This window comes from Uranotaenia lowii, chromosome 3, assembly GCF_029784155.1.
Source record: "Uranotaenia lowii strain MFRU-FL chromosome 3, ASM2978415v1, whole genome shotgun sequence".
Lineage (NCBI taxonomy): Eukaryota > Metazoa > Arthropoda > Insecta > Diptera > Culicidae > Uranotaenia > Uranotaenia lowii.
This window is the reverse complement of record NC_073693.1, coordinates 175,136,124-175,158,373: the sequence shown is the minus strand read 5'-3', so window position 1 is coordinate 175,158,373 and position 22,250 is coordinate 175,136,124. Positions and strand designations below refer to the sequence as shown.

Sequence of the window (22,250 nt, the reverse complement as noted above, 5' to 3'; positions counted from 1 at the left end):
ACGAGAACCAAAATAGCAGCACAATCGGTGCATTGCATTCGAATATGGAGCGATTGTAACATCAGGTGTATTAAACTGGGTTTTTGTATTATCTAGCACGTCCAACAGTTTTCGACCAGCCCTTATACGAAACACGTTCATTTTTGTAAACTCGTCACTTATCCCGGTTAAAAGCATCGAGGATTCAAGATGATCTTTCCATTGGTAGAAAGTCTTCTTATCAATTTCCCCATCGTCAGAAATTGGTTTACATTCCGGAACGCTTAGCGAGGCGAATGACAAATTGTTAATAGAAGACGACAAGGAGAACGAAGCTTCGTTCAAATTGTCTCCCTGATACTCTTCTCGCATTGTTGAATGTCTCGGTGTTGATGGTTCACCATGTGATTCGTGGAACATTTTATTACGGCGACGAGCTTTTTTGAGTTTCAAGAGCAATGCATCTTTGTGTTTCCTCTCTGCTTCTAGAGCTTGTTCCAATCTGCGGATTTTCGATTTAGAATTCTTCTTTTCCCTGTTTTGAGAGAGAAAAATAAGAATACGTCCTATTTGTAATCTAAAACTGGATACCTTTATTAACACAAGTGCCAATAAAACATTTTAGATAGGTAATACAAATGAAGCTACTCGCAGCTTCTGGGATGCTTTTTGTCAAGCCACGCCATGTTTTGTTATTTCTTATTTCCACTCGAGGGTTTTTTTGTCAACCAAAACTTGAATTAATTTTTCAAAACTCTTGTTTTACATGGATAACTGTGGCCACTCGAGGCTTGCAGTAATCAAAATTCCGTAGCTTTGAAAATTTTCATATTTTGATGCCACTAAATAACAGAAACAAATACACATACATATATTTTCAAGACCATTGTTTTCTATGGATAACAACCCACTGTGAAATTTATTTAGAACATTTCGCCACTCGAGGCTTTTGTCTATAATTTTTAATTCTTGTTGCCACTCGAGGCTTTTGTCATACAAGTTTTTTTTTAAATATTTTTATAATACGGCTTTTGCCTATCGAGGCAACCAAACATAATATACACATATTTTTCAAGACTATTGTTTTCTATGGATAAAAACCCACTTTAAAATTTATTTAAAACATTTCGCCACTCGAGGCTTTTGTCTATAATTTTCAATTCTTGTTGCCACTCGAGGCTTTTGTTATACAAGTTTTTTTTAAATTACTGATATTTCGAATATATTTAAATTATTTGGCCACTCGAGGCTTTTTTATTTGCAAATAATTTTTTTTTTGTATTGCCACTCGAGGCTTTATGTCAATCATAGCTCCATTTATTTTAGTATAATCGCAAAACTATTGTTACATATAAATAACTGTTGCCACTCAAGGCTAAAGTTCTCCAAAATTTTGTCTTTCTGTTAAATTTCTTTTTTTAAATGAAGAACTTTTGTTTAATAAAGATAATCATTGCCACTCGAGGCTTTTTGTTTGTAATTTTTCATTTCTTGTTGCCACTCGAGGCTTTTCCATACAAGTTTTTTTTTTATTTTTCTTTTAATATAGCTTTTGCCAATCGAGGCTTAAGTACTGCAAACCAATTACTGCGATTTCGAACATATTTACATTTGGCCACTCGAGGCTTTTTATTTGCAAATGTTTTTTTTTATATTATTATTGCCACTCGAGGCTTTGTGTCAATCATATCTTCATTTATTTAGTATAATCGCATAACTATTTTTATATGTAAATAACTGTTGCCACTCGAGGCTAACATTCTCCAAAATTTTGTCTTTTTTAAATTTCTTTATTTTAAATAAAACTTTTGATTTATAAAGATAATTATCGCCACCAGAGGCTTTTTGTTTGTAATTTTTCAATCCTTGTTGCCACTCGAGGCTTACAGCAAATCAGAATAATGCCACTTAAAAATGTTAAAACATTTAGCTACTCGAAGCTAATATTTGTATTTTTCAATTTTTCTGCCACTCGAGGCTTTTAGACAATCACGACTTTTTTAATGTAATACATTTGTTTTATAACAAATAATGGTTCCCAATCTAGGCTTACAGCAAATCAAAATACTGCTGCTTTCAGAATATTCAAAACATTTAGCCACTCGAGGCTCTTAATGATTTTTCAATTATTTTTTTTTGTCACTCGAGACAATGACGAAAAAAAAAAAATCATTTTTCAATTTAAATTTGAAAACTATTTTTTTGTAATGATAAATTTTGCTAATCGGGGCTTCCCATTTGAAATTTTATTTTATTTATTTGTTTATTTATTTTTTTTTTTTAAACACAAATGCTGTTCATTACTGAATTTCAATATAACAGCATCAATGAAAAATTTCAATATACAGATAGTTAGCAAACACTAAGATTAGACAAACAAATTAAAAGGATTTTTGCATGGTACTTGACTTCTTGATCCGGCTTATTAGTTCTCGCAAAAAGAAATCAAAGTAAAATCAACATTATTATTTTAAAAAAAACATGATTTCTTAATCCGTCTTATTAGTTCTCGCAAAAAGAAATCAAATTAATTAACCATTTCACCGAAAGTAAAATTTTGTAGTCTGATTTCTTGATCCGTCTTATTAGTTCTCGCAAAAAGAAATCAAACTAATATAAATATTTTACAATAATTAGAATTTTTTATGATTTCTTGATCCGTCTTACTAGTTCTCGCAAAAAGAAATCAAACTGGAATCAATTTGTAAAAATATTTTTAATATAATTTTCTATGGTTATTTTAAAATGTTAGCCTTTTTTTTCGGTGTCATTTAAACTCCGATGTTGAAATTTTAAACTGAAATTAAAATTTGTGAGATGTCAACGATAAAATATAAAAATGGCCGGCGTTATGAAATTTTTCAAGACGCCAATAATTCCGTAAAATCACCATCTTTGTTTCTTTCAGTGCCAATAATCACTCACCACACATAAGAATCTTTAATAACAACTGCAATGTAAGCAACATCATATTTCTTGTATTCTCTACCAGAACTTAATGATTTAGTTGCTACTGATTCACAATTTTGTTTCAATCTTTTTTTTTTTAACTTATAATGCATTCCGCCATCTTTCTCAGCATAAATTTTCACTCTTCAGAAAGTAAATCACTCGGGCCATTGATAAATTTTTTTTATTCCAAATTATCGTACATTTTCCACTTGTATCTACTTACATGCTGGGAGCATCTGATCCGCCACCGATGCTTGCACCATTGTCGTGAATTTCGCTCTCCATTTCACTATCACACCACCAATTTTTCAATTCACAGATTTGGATTTTCGGATCTCACAATAGAACACATCCGTTCCTCTCAACAACGTTGTACAAACTGATTTATTTCCCTTTTCGAATCATTCACCGCTGTTTTTCGTACCGTTAATTGTCTCTTTCTGCTAACGACAATCCCTCTTCCTCAGCCGTTTATGTTCTCTTTTTATGTTTTCCTTTTTTGCATATTAAACTACCCACCAGTGCTACTAAGAATTCTCTGAATTTAAATTATCAACTTATTTAATTTTTTGCTCGGAATATTTTCAATCACCAATCTATTTCCCTACAGTTGCCTTTATAATGATTATTTTCACATTGTAGTTTGACTTTATTGAACCTTAACTATCACAAAAATGTCACTCATTAACCTCATGAACTAAAATATACTTGGACAGTTGGCCGGAATACTCAGATTAAAGCATTGTTACTTTATCGATTTTATAATCTTATCAGCAATAAGAAAATAATTAATCTTCATTAAGTCACCAATTATTTAGGGTGGTCGGATTTATCGTTTTTTTTCAAATCCGGTATTTCGGTATTTGTAATTTATAAAACCGATAAAACCGGTATTTTTCAAAGTATATCAAATTCATGAAAAGGTTTCGTCTGATTGCAGTAGAAATGCTATAAAATGCTCAGAATTTATAATGCAATAGATTTAGCAACATTTCCAATGGAAAAGATGGTATTGTGACTTAAAATTATCCCTTCGTCATGAATCTATTATTATCCTCATAATATTTATGATCTTCATTTTATTAGATTCTGGATGAGATTCTAGAAGCTTCATATTAGTTTCAACGAATTTTTGTCCTTCACTCTGTTAAACAGTATTCATATTTAAGAACAGATTTTGCAGATTTAGTAAAAGTTTATATAGTCTTTCATGAAAATGATATGAAATTGAATATACAAAAAGATTTTTCGTTTAAACAATGACTCAACTCATTAATAAACAAAAATCAAAACACTTTCACAAAGTTTTTGGTTGACTCACAGAATTACAGATTATTGATTTTTAAAATACGGATGTTTTCCCCGCATCCTAGATCGTGATCGCATCAAGTTTGCCTTCCTAAAAATAAAACGAACGAAAAGGAATAAAAATCTTTTGAAAACCAGTCAAAATTCAGCAAAAAATATAGTTATTTTTATCTGATCGATACGCTCATTGTTGCTATAATACTGTTGACAATTTATAAAAACTTTGTTATTGCTCTGTCTAGAAAAAGAAAATGCTTCAATTGTGTTAAAAATAACAAAACACAGAGCTCCATCAATTACCTTGAAAATATTGATAAAAAAAAAGTTCATATAAGCAGTCTAACATGTGTTTAAATTCTGACTCTGTTGAAACATTTTACGTTTTGGAAGAAACTAGGAAGTTTCTAACCAGTGCTTTACTTACGGCAAATCAATCCAATTTATTTTTATAAACGACATTTATTTTATTCCGACGTTTAAATAAAATAAATAAAATAAACGTTGTTAATAAAAATAAATTGGACTGATTTGCCGTGAATAAAACTCTAAAACATACTGTCGAAATCTCAAAATTATCGTTTCTAATCAGTTTTCATTTTTTTTTTGTTTTAAATTTCAAGGTTGTGAGAGCCCGGCACCGCTTAGAATGATTTTTATAAACTTGGCCTGTTAAAACATTTTTGAAAATTTTACCAAATTCCAGCATATAAATGAAAAATTCAATGATTATTGTGAAGTACACTTGTACAGTCTTCAAATGTTGTGGAGCGTTAGTTCGATAACTGAACTGAAATGTGTAAAGTTTCATGAAAAAAGCAATAATCAAATCTCACATAAACCTTGCAGTAAGGTTCATTGAGCTTGAATTTTGAAGCTAATTGAACAAAATTTGAGTATTTATACTTATGAATATTATGTCAATTTTACAACAATAGGTGGTATGAATAAGAAAATAACAAATGCTTTTACATAGCTTGAACTTTAAAATAGCAAAATTTGAAAGCTTTTGCTAAACTAGATATGAAAAAGCAGAGTATAACATTTACTTTCAACCAGAACCGGATCAAAAATATGCATTCCATTCGAAGTATTTGACGCACAAAACTGCAATTACTAGAGCTTTATTCATATCAGCCAAAATAGCTGACCCAATGCCAATAAATGATGAAAAATTTACCGGAAATACCTGTTTTCTACCGTCCCAAAAGTCGGTATTCCGGTATTGAGAAAATGGACGGTTTTACCGGTTTTACCGGTTTCGGTAAAACCGATTAGACCACCCTACAATTATCTTCTCAAAACACTATCAACCCAATTGAAATAAGTTTATAACAAAAACAAATTTTCTTGTATTTCAATCTTTATATTTAGTTGAGGAACACATACTATTTTATTTTCAATTCTGATGCGCAAAACATCTACATATTCCACTACCAATTAACTGATCGCAAGTTCATTGAACCTCCAGTAAGCAGTGATCAAGATGATCTTATTGTTTACAGAACTTGAAAGGGGTTCTCGGTAGAACGTTACGTTGGCTATTGATTGTTGACACTAGAAACTGTAAAACAGGAAATGTTTTGGCTTTTCATTATAATCACAACCCAATCAGATGATACAATTGGCCGCACAATCAGTTGACTGAATCAATATAAAAATTGGGTATCACTCTTCAAACCTTTTCAGTAGTGAGTTAATTAGAGATAAAGAAGCATGAATTCCAAATTAATTGTTTTTATCACGTTTCTAGTGAAATTTTCGCTCAGTGCCAATGTTTTGATACTTTCTGGTGTTCCTGCTCCCAGTCACTCTTTATGGTAATTTCACTGGAGTGTTGTAAAAGAAAAATGTTTATATTTTTAACTGTTACTAGATTTGAGAGGTATTCGGGGTGGTCATTTAGCCTTATGGCTAAACGTGTTTGATTTGTGTTCAGACGATCGGGGATCGAATCCCGCCGCCTTCAACTAGATTAAGGATTTTTTGTAAGTCCGCGGACGTTAAAATGAACACACAGAACGAGAATGTAAGACACGAAGAAGCAAAAATAAAATAGGAACTCTACGGAGTATAAAAGAATGCAGATCTCTACGGAATATAAGAGATTGTAAACTCTACGGAGTTTAAACGGAAACGTTGGGAATAATATAGTCTTTGTAACTGGACCATTATAGGAGCTAGGCGATAAAGCAGTTTTGAGTCGTGATAAAAAGAGTATCGGCGAATCGAATAGGAAGAAGATGAAGAAGAAGAGTTGCATTTATTACGCTATAAAGTTCCCACATAAATGCATTAAATGAAATCGTCAAAATGCGGTGCCGAAAATGGTTCAACAAGACCATAGTAGAGTGCGTATAAGAAGAGTGGCGCCAATGTCAAAATTGGAATAGCGATGAGCTGTCAGTGTCATTCCAAACGAACAAATGACCTGTCAAATTCGGTCAAATTCAGCCTAAGAAGGCTGAATTTGACAGGTCATTTGTTCGTTTGGAATGACACTGACAGCTCATCGCTATTCCAATTTTGACAGTTGGCGTCACTTTTCTTATAGGCACTCTAGACCATAGTGCTTTGAAATATACAAGGTAGATTATTCCGCTCTCTTTAAACGTATTGGTAAGAAGCCCCGGAAAATAGTTATGGAAAAAACTGGCAAATGTATGGAATTTTTCAAAAAATCAATTTTTTCTACAAATTGGTAGGATCATTAAAATTATGAAAAAAATATGCACTGATGCACTTTAATGTACCGTCAAACGGGGCAACATGCAACAGCGGGGTTCGATGCAACATTTATATAACACTACATTGAATCAATTTTTAATTTAATGTATTGTAATAAAGTTATCTTTTAATGATAACAAAATGATGATGACATAATTTCTCACATTTTAAGCAAGTTTTCTTAAATTTTTTATTTTAATGTAAAATTTGAAAAATCGAGCAATAAATGTACAAATTTTAACATTTTTTGATGCCGAAAAAAACTTTACCCAGTATGACGGACGGCTTGAGAAAATTATCTACAAACTTTTTACTGGTTTCCTTATGTTGTATCAACATTGTTGGACTAAAAATATTTTTCGAACAATCACCCAATTTTTTTAAATAAATATTTTTAAAATTCAGTCAGGTGTCTGGGGTTAAATGCAACAAAATGCAAATCAAAGAAATACCTAGTAAATCTCGTTTCCATGTGTTGGAATATGAATGTTTTGCATCACGCGTTTGTGAACATTGAAATTTCATTCATCCAAACATTTATTTTTATTATTTCAGCTTTTAGAATTTTTTGTAGTATTATTTAACCCCTAAATGTATGAAGCATCCTTATTTTCAGAAAAAATGTGAAAATTAGTTTTAACAGACCCAAAAACTATTGCAATTGGTATTATCATGCGTAATGGTCTTTAAGGCATCGCCAATATATTAAAAGCTATAAATTTTTGTACGTGTTCATAAGATTTTTCATTAAAAACAAAGTTTGTTGCAAGTTACCCCATTTTCAAAGGAGGGTGAAAATCGCATGTTTTTAGAAAATTAAAAATAACTGAAGAAACCTATAATTTTTCTAACTACGCCAATTTGATATCCCAGCATCCTTAAAACTTTTGATGCAAGAGAGGTAGGATTAACTGTTAACATAAGTTTTTTAGAAGCCATTAAAGTTGAAAATTGTTGCATGTTGCCCCAGTTGACGGTAACAAACAATATTTGGATTTTCGGCACAGCTAAAAGTAATGTGTAATGAACTTTTTTGATGATCCATAATCAAAATTTTATGATATTTTTGTCTTTTGTGGTCTTTTTCTTGTGCGATTTAAATAAAAACTCGTTAAAATTGACTTGTCATCACAAAAATATAAAGTCTTTTAGATCATTCATCAAATCTTAACCATAAATACAAGTATCAACAACAAAAAGGGACGGCGATGAAAATTAATAGTCTGGAACAAAAAAATTAATTCAAAAATTTGTTTCCGATGAACCCGAAGAATCAGTCTTTAATCTTACGCACTTTTAAAAAGAATCAAACGACGAACGTCGGAGCAATAAATAATGTTGACTTCCATTCTATATAAAACTGCCAAATTTTCATAACTATTTTTGTTGGTATGCAAGCATGCTGTGTACATACACGGAGCTTTGAAGTGAGGTTAAGCGCAATGGCCTACCTGTTATTTTCCATGTACTATGCAACAAGACACTAAATTTATTTGGTATATTATGCATGCAGGAGAAATTCAAAATATGAGCGCTAATAATCATGGCAGCTTTGCCTACTAGCGACACGCCGCATACGTCGCGACGTTAAAAATGATAACGACGCAGCGCTAGTTTCCTAGGAGACTTGAAGCATGCTATTGATGGCCTTAGGAAAATGTACAGTAAATAACATAAACAATGTTCGAGTACTAGGGGAGGAGCGGGCTAAATGCGCCTATTAAGCAGTACACTGATTTTATCAAATATCACATCGAATATGTGTACAAAAACTTTATTCACGTGTGCAAGCATCTGTTTTCTATACATTGGAGTAATTTTCATGTTAAAATTTTCTTCTGTTTCCAAGAAAATGATTTTATTATAAGTGTTGTCTAAAATGCCGAACCTCAAACCGTGCGGGCTAAATGCGCCTATTTATGTTTTGAACATAATTTCTGTTTTTTGGGCAAAATTTCCATATAATTTTATTGAAATTGCTAGATAGTAATAATTTCCGTACGACAAAGCTGAAGTTTTATTAAAATCTATGTATATTATAATTTTTTGGAATAAAACAAAAGTTAGGGTTACCATACTATGGAGGAAGTTCATCCATGAGAAAAACTTTATCAAATCTGTTTTTAGATCTTCAATTCTCTCTTAAGATGTTATTCAGAGCTTAGACTTGAAGGTTCAATGATAAAAATCATTTATTTATTCTATTTAACCTGTTATTTTAGGATGATGGCATTTTACAAACATGATGGGGGCATACAAAAACACTCTATTATTCCACCATATAATCATTTTTAAACCTTCACAAAAGCTGAAATATGTTTAATTTCTAAAGTTCATTTGAGTAAGAAACAAAAACCATCCTAGTTTTTGTTTTCAGCTTCTTTACGAATAATTTTTAAAAGTCGAAATATTACATCAAAATGTATCAAAACCTTGTATGATTTTTTAAATTTTTTTGAGTTTGTAAATTCATAAAATTCTTTCTTGCCTTATGTTCTAAGCATATCACCCTCAAAATGCATTGGTCAGATAAGCTGTCTAGTCAGCCATTTCATCAAACAGCCGTAGGGTCATTTAACCCGATAGGCCCATTTAGGAAACCTTTCCCCTACGTCGAAATCGCCTACTGGACTGAAAAAAGAAAAACAAACCTGCGAACGCCAAGAATCCCGCTAGTAAAAAGCGTCGCTAGTCCTACTGTCGCTATTCGGTTTGGTGCTATACACTTTATACATTTCACCAAGACGCAAAAGTGATTTTCAATTTAAAAAAAATTAAGATCTAAGATTTAAAAAAAAATAAGATCTAGTGCTCTTTTGCGTTTGAATAATGGGCGATGGAATCGAAATGTATTCTCTCTTCAAGAAAACCCCGTAAGATCTGTCAAAAATAGGGTGAAAATTTAGCTGCATCCCACTTGCACTAGTGGAAAAAAATCATCCAAATTCGGTACCACATCCATAGGGCTTTTGCTACACACACATACAAGAGGTCTGTGGGGCACACATTAGAGGTTTTTATATGCAGCGAAAGCAAAATTCAACTAAAATGTTGGTTTTCCCTTGAATGAATGCTTCATTTCTCTTAAAAACATTCATAAAGTATATTTCGGATCATTTGCTAACAAGTGGCAACGATAAGGTGATTATTTTATTGGATATTAGTGGGGAACCATGAAAAACAAAAATGAAAAACAAGCCAACCACCATTGTAAAGCACATTAAACGGTTCCCCCAGATGCTTAGTTCACGTTTTTGGGTCTATCATACTAAATTTAGAACCAGGAAGGTGAAGTTAGAAGTTTTCGTAACGAAATTGATTAATAAACTTGAGCAATATTTGTCCTGCTTCCACTAAAAACGCTCATATCCTGTACAAAGTCTTCATTAGTGTTAAAGAACTCCACTCAAAATTAGGAAAAAATCACAAACAAGTCAAAAAATGATCTAGCCTTCGAAAAATGTGTCGTTCTTAAGAAACTTTTCAATAGTTTTCATTAATTCTTCAAAAAATATCCTTCTTCAGTCGATTTGTATTAATTTAACATGGGGCTGTCACATTTGTTTGCCCAACGGCTTACTTATACTAATGCACTGTGCAAACGCCCTATAGCCTAAAAGTGTAACGAAGATCCTGAAAAGCGTGCACATATTTTCTGTTCGCTTCATCCATAAAAAATCTCTCTCGGCCAAAAAAAATGTCTTATGACTTTCCAAGGAAATTGAACTGATAACGGCTTCACTTATGCAATTGTAAATTTAAACAGTCCAAAGACTTGTTCTGGTGAATATATATATATATTCTTTATAATTATTTTGTTTATAGGTCATGACCGAAAAAAAATTGTAATAATTTTAACTTCTTTTCACAGGTTCAAACATTTGGCACATTCTCTGGCGCTCAAAGGACACAACGTTACGGTCCTATGTCCCGACATAGAAAGAAAACCACCGACGAATGTGTCCTACATCCATCTTGAGAACTTGTACTCTGCATTCTACAATTCATCTCAACCTAATCTACCATATTTCTTCCATCTGCATGAGTTGAACCCTCTTGTTGTTCTGGAGCAAGTGAACGAATTTTCTATCAAATGTTGCAAGCTGAGTTTGATTTCGGAAGGATTCCATCAGTTACTAAACTATCCCAAGGATTACAAGTTCGACGTCGTAATAGCCGATTACATGAATGGGGGTTGTGTCGCTACAGCCATAATGCACAGATTCCGGAATCCACCGCTTGTTCCGGCAGTTCCCTACAACACCTTATCAACTTCGACGCCACTGATCGGATCCTTCGTTTACTCTTCAATGGTACCAAATTACGTGTTCGATGTTACCCAGGAAATGTCTTTTTGGCAAAGAGCGAAAAATTTTGTCTACGATTCGTACGACTTATACCTAAAAATGAACTACGTCAATCCTCAGCTGGATGTTCATTTGAGAAAATTGTTCCCAAGAGCGCCCAGCACGAAAGAGCTGTCCAAGCATGTGAAACTTTTACTGATCAATGCAAATCATCTCATCGAATACCAAGAACCGATGATGCCAAGTGTGGTTCCGGTTGGTGGAATGCATATCAAGAAACCAGATCCCCTTCCTGCAGACCTTCAACAAATAGTTTCCAACGCAACAAACGGATTTGTTCTATTCAGTCTGGGATCCAACGCCAGAAGTGAGCACTTAGGCCAAGAACGGATCCGCGCCATTCTTGTCGCCATGAAGTCCTTCCCAAAGGTACAATTCATATGGAAGTTTGAATCCGATGAATCATCGTTACCTATCCCGCTTCCGGAAAATGTATTCATTAGACCATGGCTTCCGCAACAAGACCTCCTGGCTCAATCAAACGCTAGACTGTTCATCACCCATAGTGGTCTACTCAGTATTCAAGAAGCCATTTGGTACGGAGTTCCGATCATAGGAATTCCTCTGTTTACCGATCAGTTCCGCAACATAAACTATTGCGAATCAGCTGGAATAGCGAAAAGGTTATCTGTTCCAGATTTGACAAACTCGACTAAATTTGTCGAAACAATGCGAGAAACGCTCGAAGTCCCAAGTTATCTAAACAAAATGAAACGATTATCGAGGATGTTCCGCGATCAACCTGAACATCCAATGGATCGAGCTGTTTGGTGGGTAGAGTGGGTCATCCGGAATCCCGACGCGAAACTTCAGTCGAAGGCAACCACCATGGGTTGGCTGCAGAAGTATCAATATGATGTTCTTTTAAGTTTTATCCTAGCTTTAGTTGTAGTTTTGTTTGTAATTGTAGTAAGTATTCACAGGATCTACCGAAGTTGTGACCAAGTGTTACATAAACAAAAAGTTGATTAGATTCCCTCGAATGTTTTCATGTTTTCCAATCCGAAAGTCTTTAATTTGAAAATAAGTTATTATAGTATTCGTTTAATACACAAACTTGTGTAGGTACCTACATTGAGTTTTGTTCTGGTGTTTCGTTGTCGTGACTTTATTCCAGCGAAGCATGGAAATCATATGTACACTAATTTATTGAACCAAGATCCACTGGAAAACTTTTTTCCGAACAAAGACGTCGATTGGGCAGCTTTGATACTACAAACGCCCATCAGTTTGGGAATGCATTCAAATACAACTGTATTTCAAGCAACGAAAAACTATGTAATGCTTCGAATTGCGAAGAAGATGACCCCAATTACTCTAAAAAGATGATGATGGAATTTTACAAACCTCAAATACCAAACAGGGAGACTTTATTTAAACATAAAACAAAACCACTGGAGGAGTAGGCGCTGACTTGATGGCAACGCACGCGTTTTTGTCTCCGTCCGCAAAATTTTCAATTTTATGTTGATTTAAGTAGTGGAATTATTGAAAAAAATTGAACTGTTACCGGATGATGTTTACATTGATGTGATTTGTCATAGTGTTTTGTGCAGCTACGTAATATTTGGTCTCCGGTGAGTGTTTTTTTTCCCGGAAGCATCTGCTTAGAAGGGGCTTGTACTACGCCACCCAGATCGACCAAGGAAAGCTGGAATGAACATGCGAGCCATAACGAAGAATCTGAGCGGAGAGATGCGTTCATGTTCAAGATATGTTATCTATTTTAGTTTATACATTTTATCAAATATCTATTTAATCAGGAGACTCGGTAGGCTGTGACCGTCGATGACGGAAGTGTTTTTTGTGTTGAAGCATAATTTTCAAGAGTTCTAAAATGGAGATTCTGGTTTTTTTCTAAAGTTCAAAGTTAATGAAAATTTATCCGAAAACGGAATACTAGCGCTACGCCTTCCGGAACAACCTTGGGGTGTTGAAAAGCTGATGGAGAATGGAATTCAACTGCCGGACGGATGAACATTATTTCTCAGATAAGTAGTTTGTTTCAATTTTTTGCATATAGTTAAAAAAAAAAGGTTTTAGGGGATTATTTGGGATAGTTTAGTAAACAACATGAAGTCAAGCAGGAAATATTACATTGCATGATTGATTATATTATAAAAAATAAACTTCGAAGTTATCGACGATTTTCGGTGAGTTTTGGAAGTAATCGGGACAAATTGCCAGGTGTCCATGCGTTTCGAGCTTCTGTGGCGTTCGCTCCTCTTCAGTGGACAGATTGACTGGCAATCGTCTGGACTATTTTGGTTTTGGAAAAAAACTGTCCAAAACCAGAATAGTTTGAACGAGATGGCCGGTCGGTTTGTCCACTGAAGAGGAGCGAATGACATATTGGCTCGAAACGTATGGACAACTGGTGGTTTGTTTTGATTATTTTTATAACTCACCGAGGGGCGTCGATAACTTCGAAGTATAAACAATCGTGGTGATAAAACCAAAAATCCAATTATAAAAAATAGTGGAATCTTGTAGTGTTTTGCTGCTAGTTAATGTAATTGATTTGGGATAGGAGTCAATTAATTTTTTTTAACAAGCTTTGTGTAGTTCGGATTATTTTAGGAGTTTTAGTGATTCGAAATCATGTTGAGTTTTCTCAAATAAGTTTTAGTTTTACCTAGTTCTTGATTCACCTAAGAACATTTATTAACAAAAGCATGTTCGTTCGCTTAGATAATTTCAATTGTAAAAAACTTAACTTGTTCAAATGTCTCAACAACTTATGGTTAATTTTTTTAAATTATTATATGCTGCCAAACATTTGCTCAACATGATCCGAAATGTATGACCTGAATCGCTTCAATTTGCTTCTCAAGATACAAAAAGCAAAAGCTACATTACACTAGCATTACCTTAAAAACAAAAGATTACTTGTATGTATGTATGTATGTATAATCCATCCAATGACCCCCTGAGCTGGCAGGTATGTTATGCAAAAGAGCCAATGTTATTCTACTTGATTAACATTGTTCAATCGCGGGTGCTGGTGGTGTTAGCTCTACAGTGAAAACCCGATTTTATCACCCCCATGATGAATTTTAGAGTGATAAATCGGGGAGAGTGATAAAATCGGGAGATTTTGAAAAAATTATTTTAATCCGTCATAATCTAATAAATTACTACAAAAAACGTATATTATCCCAATAAAGCAGTGTAGAGGTTTTGTAGTAGACATTCCCTTTTTTGACAAATAACTAGTTATAGGTCTTTTTTACATCAAAACAGCATACAATATTGGTTTTACGCATCTTTAAACACCTTGTTTCGACCGGAGTTATCAGAAAAATTAAATAATCTTTAATGGTTTAAATCCTAATGATCTAATTATTTCTTTTGGTTATAATTTACTGAAGATAAGATTCAAAGCTTCCGTTCAAATCAAAATTTAAAAAAAAATAATGTGCCTGTCACATATTTCGCCTCTAAAATTTTTTTTTCTCGAGGGATTTTAAGCATTCTTATGGCTTATTCATCCCGATTCGCCTCTAAAAATGCCTGGATGACTCGAATGATTTTCCAAAACTGGTTCCTCTAGGACCTAAAGCTTTAGCTCATATGAATGATGAGCTAAAAAGCGATGATGGTTTGATAACTGTTTTTTATGCCTCCAAATGTGACTGCAGTGATTTAACCCATGGATCAGAATGTAATTCAGAACTGTAAACTAAAATATTGTCAAAAACTTTTGCTACATGCCATGGCTCGCGAAATCGATATCGGTCAAAGCTTGAAGAGCATAACGTTGAGGGATTTATGTTTCTGGATGCACGATGCTTGGAGTGAAATAAAGCGTACAGTAATGCTGTAGTCATGGAGGAATGTTGGAATTATTTTAAATAAAAAAACTCGTTCACGAAGATGGTGTTCCCTTGATCCATTTGATTGATGTAAACAACCGCGATGAAACTATTTTGCCACAGGACCCTGAGGAGAGATATGCAAGTAAAGCTTTTACGGATGAAGAAATTCTGAACATGACGCTGGATGATCAGTCAGCATTAAACGAGCCCCTCGAACCATTGGAGCCATTGAAAATTTGGGATGTAGCACCAGACTCAGAATCAGCGGCATCTACCCCAAATGATTCATGTGAAATTTCAAAAAACATAATTGATGTTGAAGCTGTACGTATGTTGGACAACATAGATGATTGGGCTGATGCTTCAGATCTCTCTATAGATGATGTCATCTTCTTGCAACGTATCAGAGAGATTGCTTTGAAGAAAGCTCAAACAAATAAAACACAGCATTAAGATTACTTGAATATGTTCTTTTATACCATTATATTTAGTTATAATTGTATTCAACAACTTTGATTAACAAAAAACCTGTTTAAAACTTGACTTTTCTGTATAAAAATCTTGATACGTCCCTGATCAATCATCTTCACTTTCAATATCCATGTAATAATACGTCAGTTTAGCCCCTCAGAATGATTTCAACCTCATGATGTTCAACGGAAATGAAAAAAGGCGATATTTAGTATTTTTGCGTTGAATAAAAAATGATGACAAAATCGGGTGAAAAAATGAGACAAAATCGGGGGTAGACAAAATCGGGGGCAGACAAAATCGGTGTGTGACAAAATCGGGTTTTCACTGTATTGAAATTCCAGGAACCCATTTCAGAATGGCAACTGCACATCCCGAGGCTACTTTCATTGCCAATAAGCCCCGCCCAATCTTAGTCTCATAACCAAATGGGTTATGGGATTATGATTAGACTTTTACTCTTTTATTTCAGTACACAACCAGATACTTACTAAATTTAAGCGTGCGCTTATATTAAGGTAGTCTCCTAATATGTACAATAAAAGATTGACTCGTATTTATTTTGTTATTTCTTCTTTGTTGTTTTATGAATAAATCAGACGTATCTTACCATTGATTTTCTTACTATTCCTTCTTTGTTCCTTTGTTTTGTTGCTTCATTTTCTTCTTTCTTTCTCGCTTATTGTTTTTTTCAGATCTAAAAAGAGATATCTAAAAGGAAGATTCTTAGTACGCTCTCTGTTGATTATATTATAATTCATTTAATAAAACAATATGCTTTATAATGTTAAGAATAACTTTATTTTTATTTGTTGTCCCACAACATAACTTTACCGACAATTAAAGAACTTTATTGCTTCGATTGTTCCTTATGATCACTTCTGCTAACATTTTTTTATTCTTTGTGTCTTTACTCCTCTTTATTAAGATCTTATCTCAACATCCTTTTATGTATCATTTAGTATTTGTATGTTTCAAAGAAAAATATATTAATCATAATTATGAGATATAACAGTCAGAATATGTTTAGAATTAAGAAATCTTTCTCTTTATTTATTTATCTTTCCTTTTATTTAACATGGTTTAAAAATTTCACTATCATGATTTAGACTAGAATTGGATTATAAGAAAAAAAATCTACTTGTTGTCTAGTTTCTTTTTATTTACTATTTGATTTTTTTGATTCATTCTTCCTTAAATTTTCTCATTCTGATTCTGATATAGATTCTTCCTCACTTCCTTGCTTAAGATCCAATTCCTCAGCCTTCTTAGAAAATTCTTTTTTATCCCTAGCAAGTATATCCCACTCCTGTTCAGTAATAGAAAATTTTAATTTTATTTTTTTCCACTGATTCTGGCCAGATTCTTGCTGGTCTTTCTTTCTTTTTTCTCCTAAACGATAATTTTTCTGCAACTTTTAATGGATGGCCCTCTTCTCTTCGCCTAATATGTGCCCAGTATTTAAGTTGCATGACTTTTGCTCTATTCACTGCCGTTTTCCCCCCTAGTAATTTAAATAGATTAGTTCTTCCCCTAGGCCTATCCCTGGAATATTTTAATAATTCTCTTACAATGAGGGTCTCGTATCTTGCTATAGATTTTAGATTCCTTTTTATAAGCGCTGCCACTTTTAAACCATACGTTATTGCCGGTGATAATACTGTTAAATGAATTAATTTTGCGATTCTCCACGTTTGTTTGATTTTTTTCATAAATTCCACAACTACTCTTGCACTATTAAAGGCTAGCCTGCATCTTATGCGAGTTGTGTTGGCCCTATCAAGTGTTTCTGTAATATATGTACCTAAATATCGAATTCTATCTACTACCTCGAATTCCTCTCCATCTATTCTAACTGTTTTTGTTATGCTATGATCTGATGTTGGTTTTCGTATCATAATTTTGCTTTTCTCTGAATTAAGTTTAAGTCCCACTGTCATTAACTCCTCTTTAAGAAGTGATATTAATTTTTCTAGATCTTTCCACTTTTTCACTATTATAAGTAGGTCATCTGCAAAGGCGAGTATGACCGGTAGTCTCTTATTATTTAGTTCTAATAGATTTAATTCTGGGTATTGTTCTTGCACTCTATATAGAACCTTTTGCATTATAAGAGTAAATAAATATGGTGACATAGGACATCCTTGTTTTATTCCTTTACTCTTATTCTTGCTTTCAGATTCTATTCCTTCCCACAAAATGCTAGTTTTTTCTGTATTTATTGCCTGTTTTACTCGATTCATCAAATGTTGTGCTACTCCTAATCCTCTCAAAATTTGCTCTATTGACCCTATTTCCACTGTATCGAATGCCTTTCTTATGTCTAAAGATGCTACTAATAACGTTTCTCCCTTATTCCAATATGCTTCCATATACCTTCTCGCAACAAACATTTGATCATCTGTCGATCTATCTCCTATGAAAGCTGCTTGGTGAAATCCTGGGTTTCCTGCCTGTGCCTTTACCCTATTTACTAACCATGTTGCATATATTTTATATCCTATATTTGATAGTGTTATTCTTCGGTAATCTCCTGTTTCCTTGGCTGATTTGATTTTGGGTATCGGAATTTGTATTGTTTCTCTCCAACTTTCAGGTATTTCATTTAATTCCCACGATTTTTTTTATTATTCTCTACATTTCTTCAATCGTTTGATCATTCGCATATTTTAAAAATTCATTTTTGATTCCATCTTTACCCGCCGCTTTTCCATTTATCAATTTCAATATAATCTCCTCAATTTCTCCTAACGTTGGTCCTTCTGATATCTCCTCGTCATCGGGTAATACATCTAATGGTGTTCCTTCTGCTAATGCTAGTTCTGCTGACCAGTTCTTCATCGGAATGATCGGCGTTTTTTGTTTCCTTCCTCTTAGATATTGTTTTAAAAAATTTGTACGACCTATTAGAAACAAAAGATTACTTGTGGGTTTATAATAAAATTCTAACTATTATGATATCAATCTGATTCCCAAATTCATAAATGTCACAGTCGACAGCTCACAAAAAACTAGAAAAGATTGCGCTTTACAGATGGTTGAGATTGCGGCAAAAGCAGGCGTTGTGGATAGAGTTCATTTATTAGGTGATGAAGATCATCTGCATTATTAAAAGTTTTATATAACCATTCTATCTGTTACTAGGTAAATAGTCAATCAAAAAATGATCGGATTTTCATGTTCATTTATCATCGATATACTTGTTGCAATTCAAGTTAGGTTTTTCATGTAGAGCTTTCAAATAAATAATGGGTTAACCGTCAACTTGATATGCCATTGGATTATTCGACTATGTATATAAAAGAATTAATTTTTACAAATTCATGTTTACACTTTGTAATAGTCGTTATTTTTTATCGCCATTTAACTTAACATACAGATGCTTGCTTATAAACTCGAAGCTTTCTATAGGAACTTTATTAGTTAGGATAATAATATTAATGGTTTACCGTAACACTAGTCAAAAGTGTCTCCCAATCAATTCCTTTAACCCCTCTCCCATCCAAAATTATTTTGCTAGGATGCAGAGGTGACCTCGGTCCTAAAGCACAAAATAGATCTTTCATCCTTTTCTCTTTCTTCCAATCTATCCATTGACTACTAGGACGTGGCCGGCGCCGTTATTGATGTTAAAAGAGAGAGCATCAATTTTGTACAGTGTGAATGAGCTGCCAATCCCAAGCACCATTCATTTGGCCTCTGAATAGAATTGATGGCCTCGGTCAATCACGGAGTAGCAACCATTGGCGATGTGGAACTTGTTCTACTGAGCCACGCCAGCGATCGTGGAACTCGAAGTGATTGTTATCATAATTTGATTTTGGAACAAGTCAAGCATAAATTTTCTTCAACCATGCATTTCGGGTTTTACGGTTTAAGGTGGATGTGAGTAGTTAATCAAGCTAAGCTAAGCTTTATCAGATATCTATTTAATCAATTTCGTTGCTAATCGTAAGAAGCTGAATTTGAAAATTTGACCAATTCAAATAGATGGATCGAGGCATGTAATATTTCACTGTCCAGTTGCATTAAAACTCTCAAAAGTCAGGATACAAATTGAAAGCTACAACCAAAGCTCAACAGAAAAAGCTTCCAATTTTTCCACGTGGCTATTTTTGCAAAGAGGCTCTAGTGTCACTTTTCATTCCGAAATTTTCTGTTTGCCTCAAAACTGTTTTCTCTAAATGAATGTAATGGATTGCAATCGGCAGTCTAAAGATAATTCAACGTTTATAAAAATAGATATGTACTGTTTAAATTTTCCCAATTGTTAGTTGTATACTTCCAACAGAGGTATGAGTTTGATTCGAGCCAATTGACAGTTTAAAAAAATGAACATTGTTACAAATATCAATGCATTGTCCCTAATATTTCTTGGAAGCCGATAGGATCTGCTACAATGTTAATTGTAAAAAAAACGCAAAATCTTTGCGTAGAACATTTCTACTGATGCTTAATGTTATATATATTGTGGCATAAGGCAAAACTAAGACTAATTTAAAAAAAAACCCAAAAATGAACAAAGTTCTCTCCATTCGCTAAGCATCATATGACAATCAACTTGCCCAGCCGGAATTCTTTAAATCTTTGCCACAGTCAACAAAACCCAACCGTTATCAAATGCCTAGCTAGAATTTTATTGTAGGTAGGTACGGAATATCAGTGAGATAATGTCTGAGATGTTCAGCTCATCCGAGGACCATAAATCGGAATGGTACACTTACCACAGCTGACATATAAACAAAAATAGAGATAACCGAAATAATTGCATGCAGTTTCTCCTATCAGTACGTTTAGAAATTTGACAGACTTGTACCCTACCAAAAAAGTTAAATAATTGTGGAATAAATGAATTGAGCTCAATAAATTCCTATTATGTGAATCATCATTGAAAACATGTTTTAAACTTTAATTGAATATGTTGTTGTGTTAAAGTTTTTTTTGATACCTACGTATTTCAAACCAATTCCTTCTTATATATTATAACAATACGGATTGAGTAATCAACTCCTTTTCAAGAGTGCCGTCATCGATAGACCATTGACTGACCTTGCCTGTATGTAGGGGAGATGGGGGCATGGGGGGGAGGAAAACGGTTATTTAACCATAGAAAATAGCTATAATATGGAGGTTACATTATTGTTTCGTGTTCAGACACTTGAAAAGCCTATTCCCTAACGGGCTGAAACGTGAAAAACTAGATGAAAACGTTAAAAAATGCATTTTAAAAAATTTTGCCAAAAGCTGAAAACCAGCCACTGTGGAGGCATAATGAGAACCCCCCCTGAGGCAGTATGAGCACCATTAATCAGAGCAAGATGTGCGTTTTTGCCGGGGAATCTAGCAGCGAATTCAATTCAATGAAGTCAGGTGAGTCGTAGATTCATCAAACAAAGCAATAACAAAATAATCTAGGTCTGTTTGTAGAATACACACAATTCACGCACGCTCATACATTAAGTGCTTTGTTCGGAGGATGATGCTACTAGCCGTATAATGTAACAATAAAAAAATCGATCATGAATTGTGAATGGAAAAAAATCACCTCGAACAGAAATCTAACTCTAGTCTTTTGATTACCTCTCCGACACCTTACCAATAGGCTAAATTGTCGGATGAAAACTAGTCAAGGTGTGGCGCTATAAATCAATTTTAATTCGCTGCTAGATTCTACGGCAGAAAATGCTCATTATGCCTCGATAATATGGTGCTCTATATGCCCCTAGTCAACAAATTTAAGTAAAAACGTATTTTAAAATTGATAAAAGTGAAAAATCAAAAATTTTATGATTGTAAAAATTGAGAAACAATGTGTACATCATGTTGCAGTGCGTACATTATAGATCAAGGTTATTTTAAGATCGTAAGAGCTTATTTCGTGGTGCTCAAAAATTATAATATTTTCGTAACTTGAGAACCAAGCTAGTTTTTTTTAAATATCTCTGTAAAGATGATAAGGAGATTCCTTTTTTTGTGAAAAATTAATACTATAGGAAGTACGAAACAAATCCTCATGAAAATTTATTTAAGAAAATACGCGCTTTCGTAGAAAAGCGTAGTTCACATTATGCCTCGGGTGCTCGTTATGCCCTCATCTCCCCTAATCCTATTTCGACGTCAAGAACCTCTGCTGCTTTCCATTTCTACGCTGCCGCTCTGATGAGATTATTTTATTGTGCTTTATCGCAGGGTGATTCCGCCTCTACAATAAACAATCTCTTTAGCTAGACAATTACAGGCAACGTAGATGCAATTTGCTGAGTGTATCTTCCATAGATGACGGAATTCATGTGTATAATCATTTTTTTATTTACCTGCAGAAATATATAAATGTCCATATGAGTATCCAAGCAATATGCTAGAACAACTTCTTAAAGATAAAAATACAAGTTCATTATGGGTTTCCATTAATTTTGTATGGGTTTCCATTATGTTGTTCAGCGGAAAATTTCCCTTAGGTATTTTATAAATTGGCACAAAAACTGTACGCTGGCTCGATTCCACAGAAGAAACAAAAACGATGTTGATTTTTCAGTACAAAATATTCAATTTTCTCATACAAACCTAAAAGTTCAAATTTACTCATGTAAACGTTACTTAAAAATTCTACAAAAAATCATGGATGAGTTTT

At 33.6% G+C, this 22,250-nt stretch overlaps 1 protein-coding gene across 1 annotated transcript; it reads left to right on the top strand.

Moving 5' to 3' along the window:
• Positions 1-5,932: 5,932 nt before the first annotated feature.
• On the top strand, positions 5,933-12,302 carry LOC129752864 (UDP-glucosyltransferase 2-like). Its single transcript, XM_055748652.1, has 2 exons — positions 5,933-6,056; positions 10,835-12,302. The coding sequence occupies exons 1-2, from the start codon at positions 5,953-5,955 to the stop codon at positions 12,300-12,302; spliced, it is 1,572 nt and encodes a 523-aa protein (XP_055604627.1). The 5' UTR covers positions 5,933-5,952.
• Positions 12,303-22,250: the final 9,948 nt, after the last annotated feature.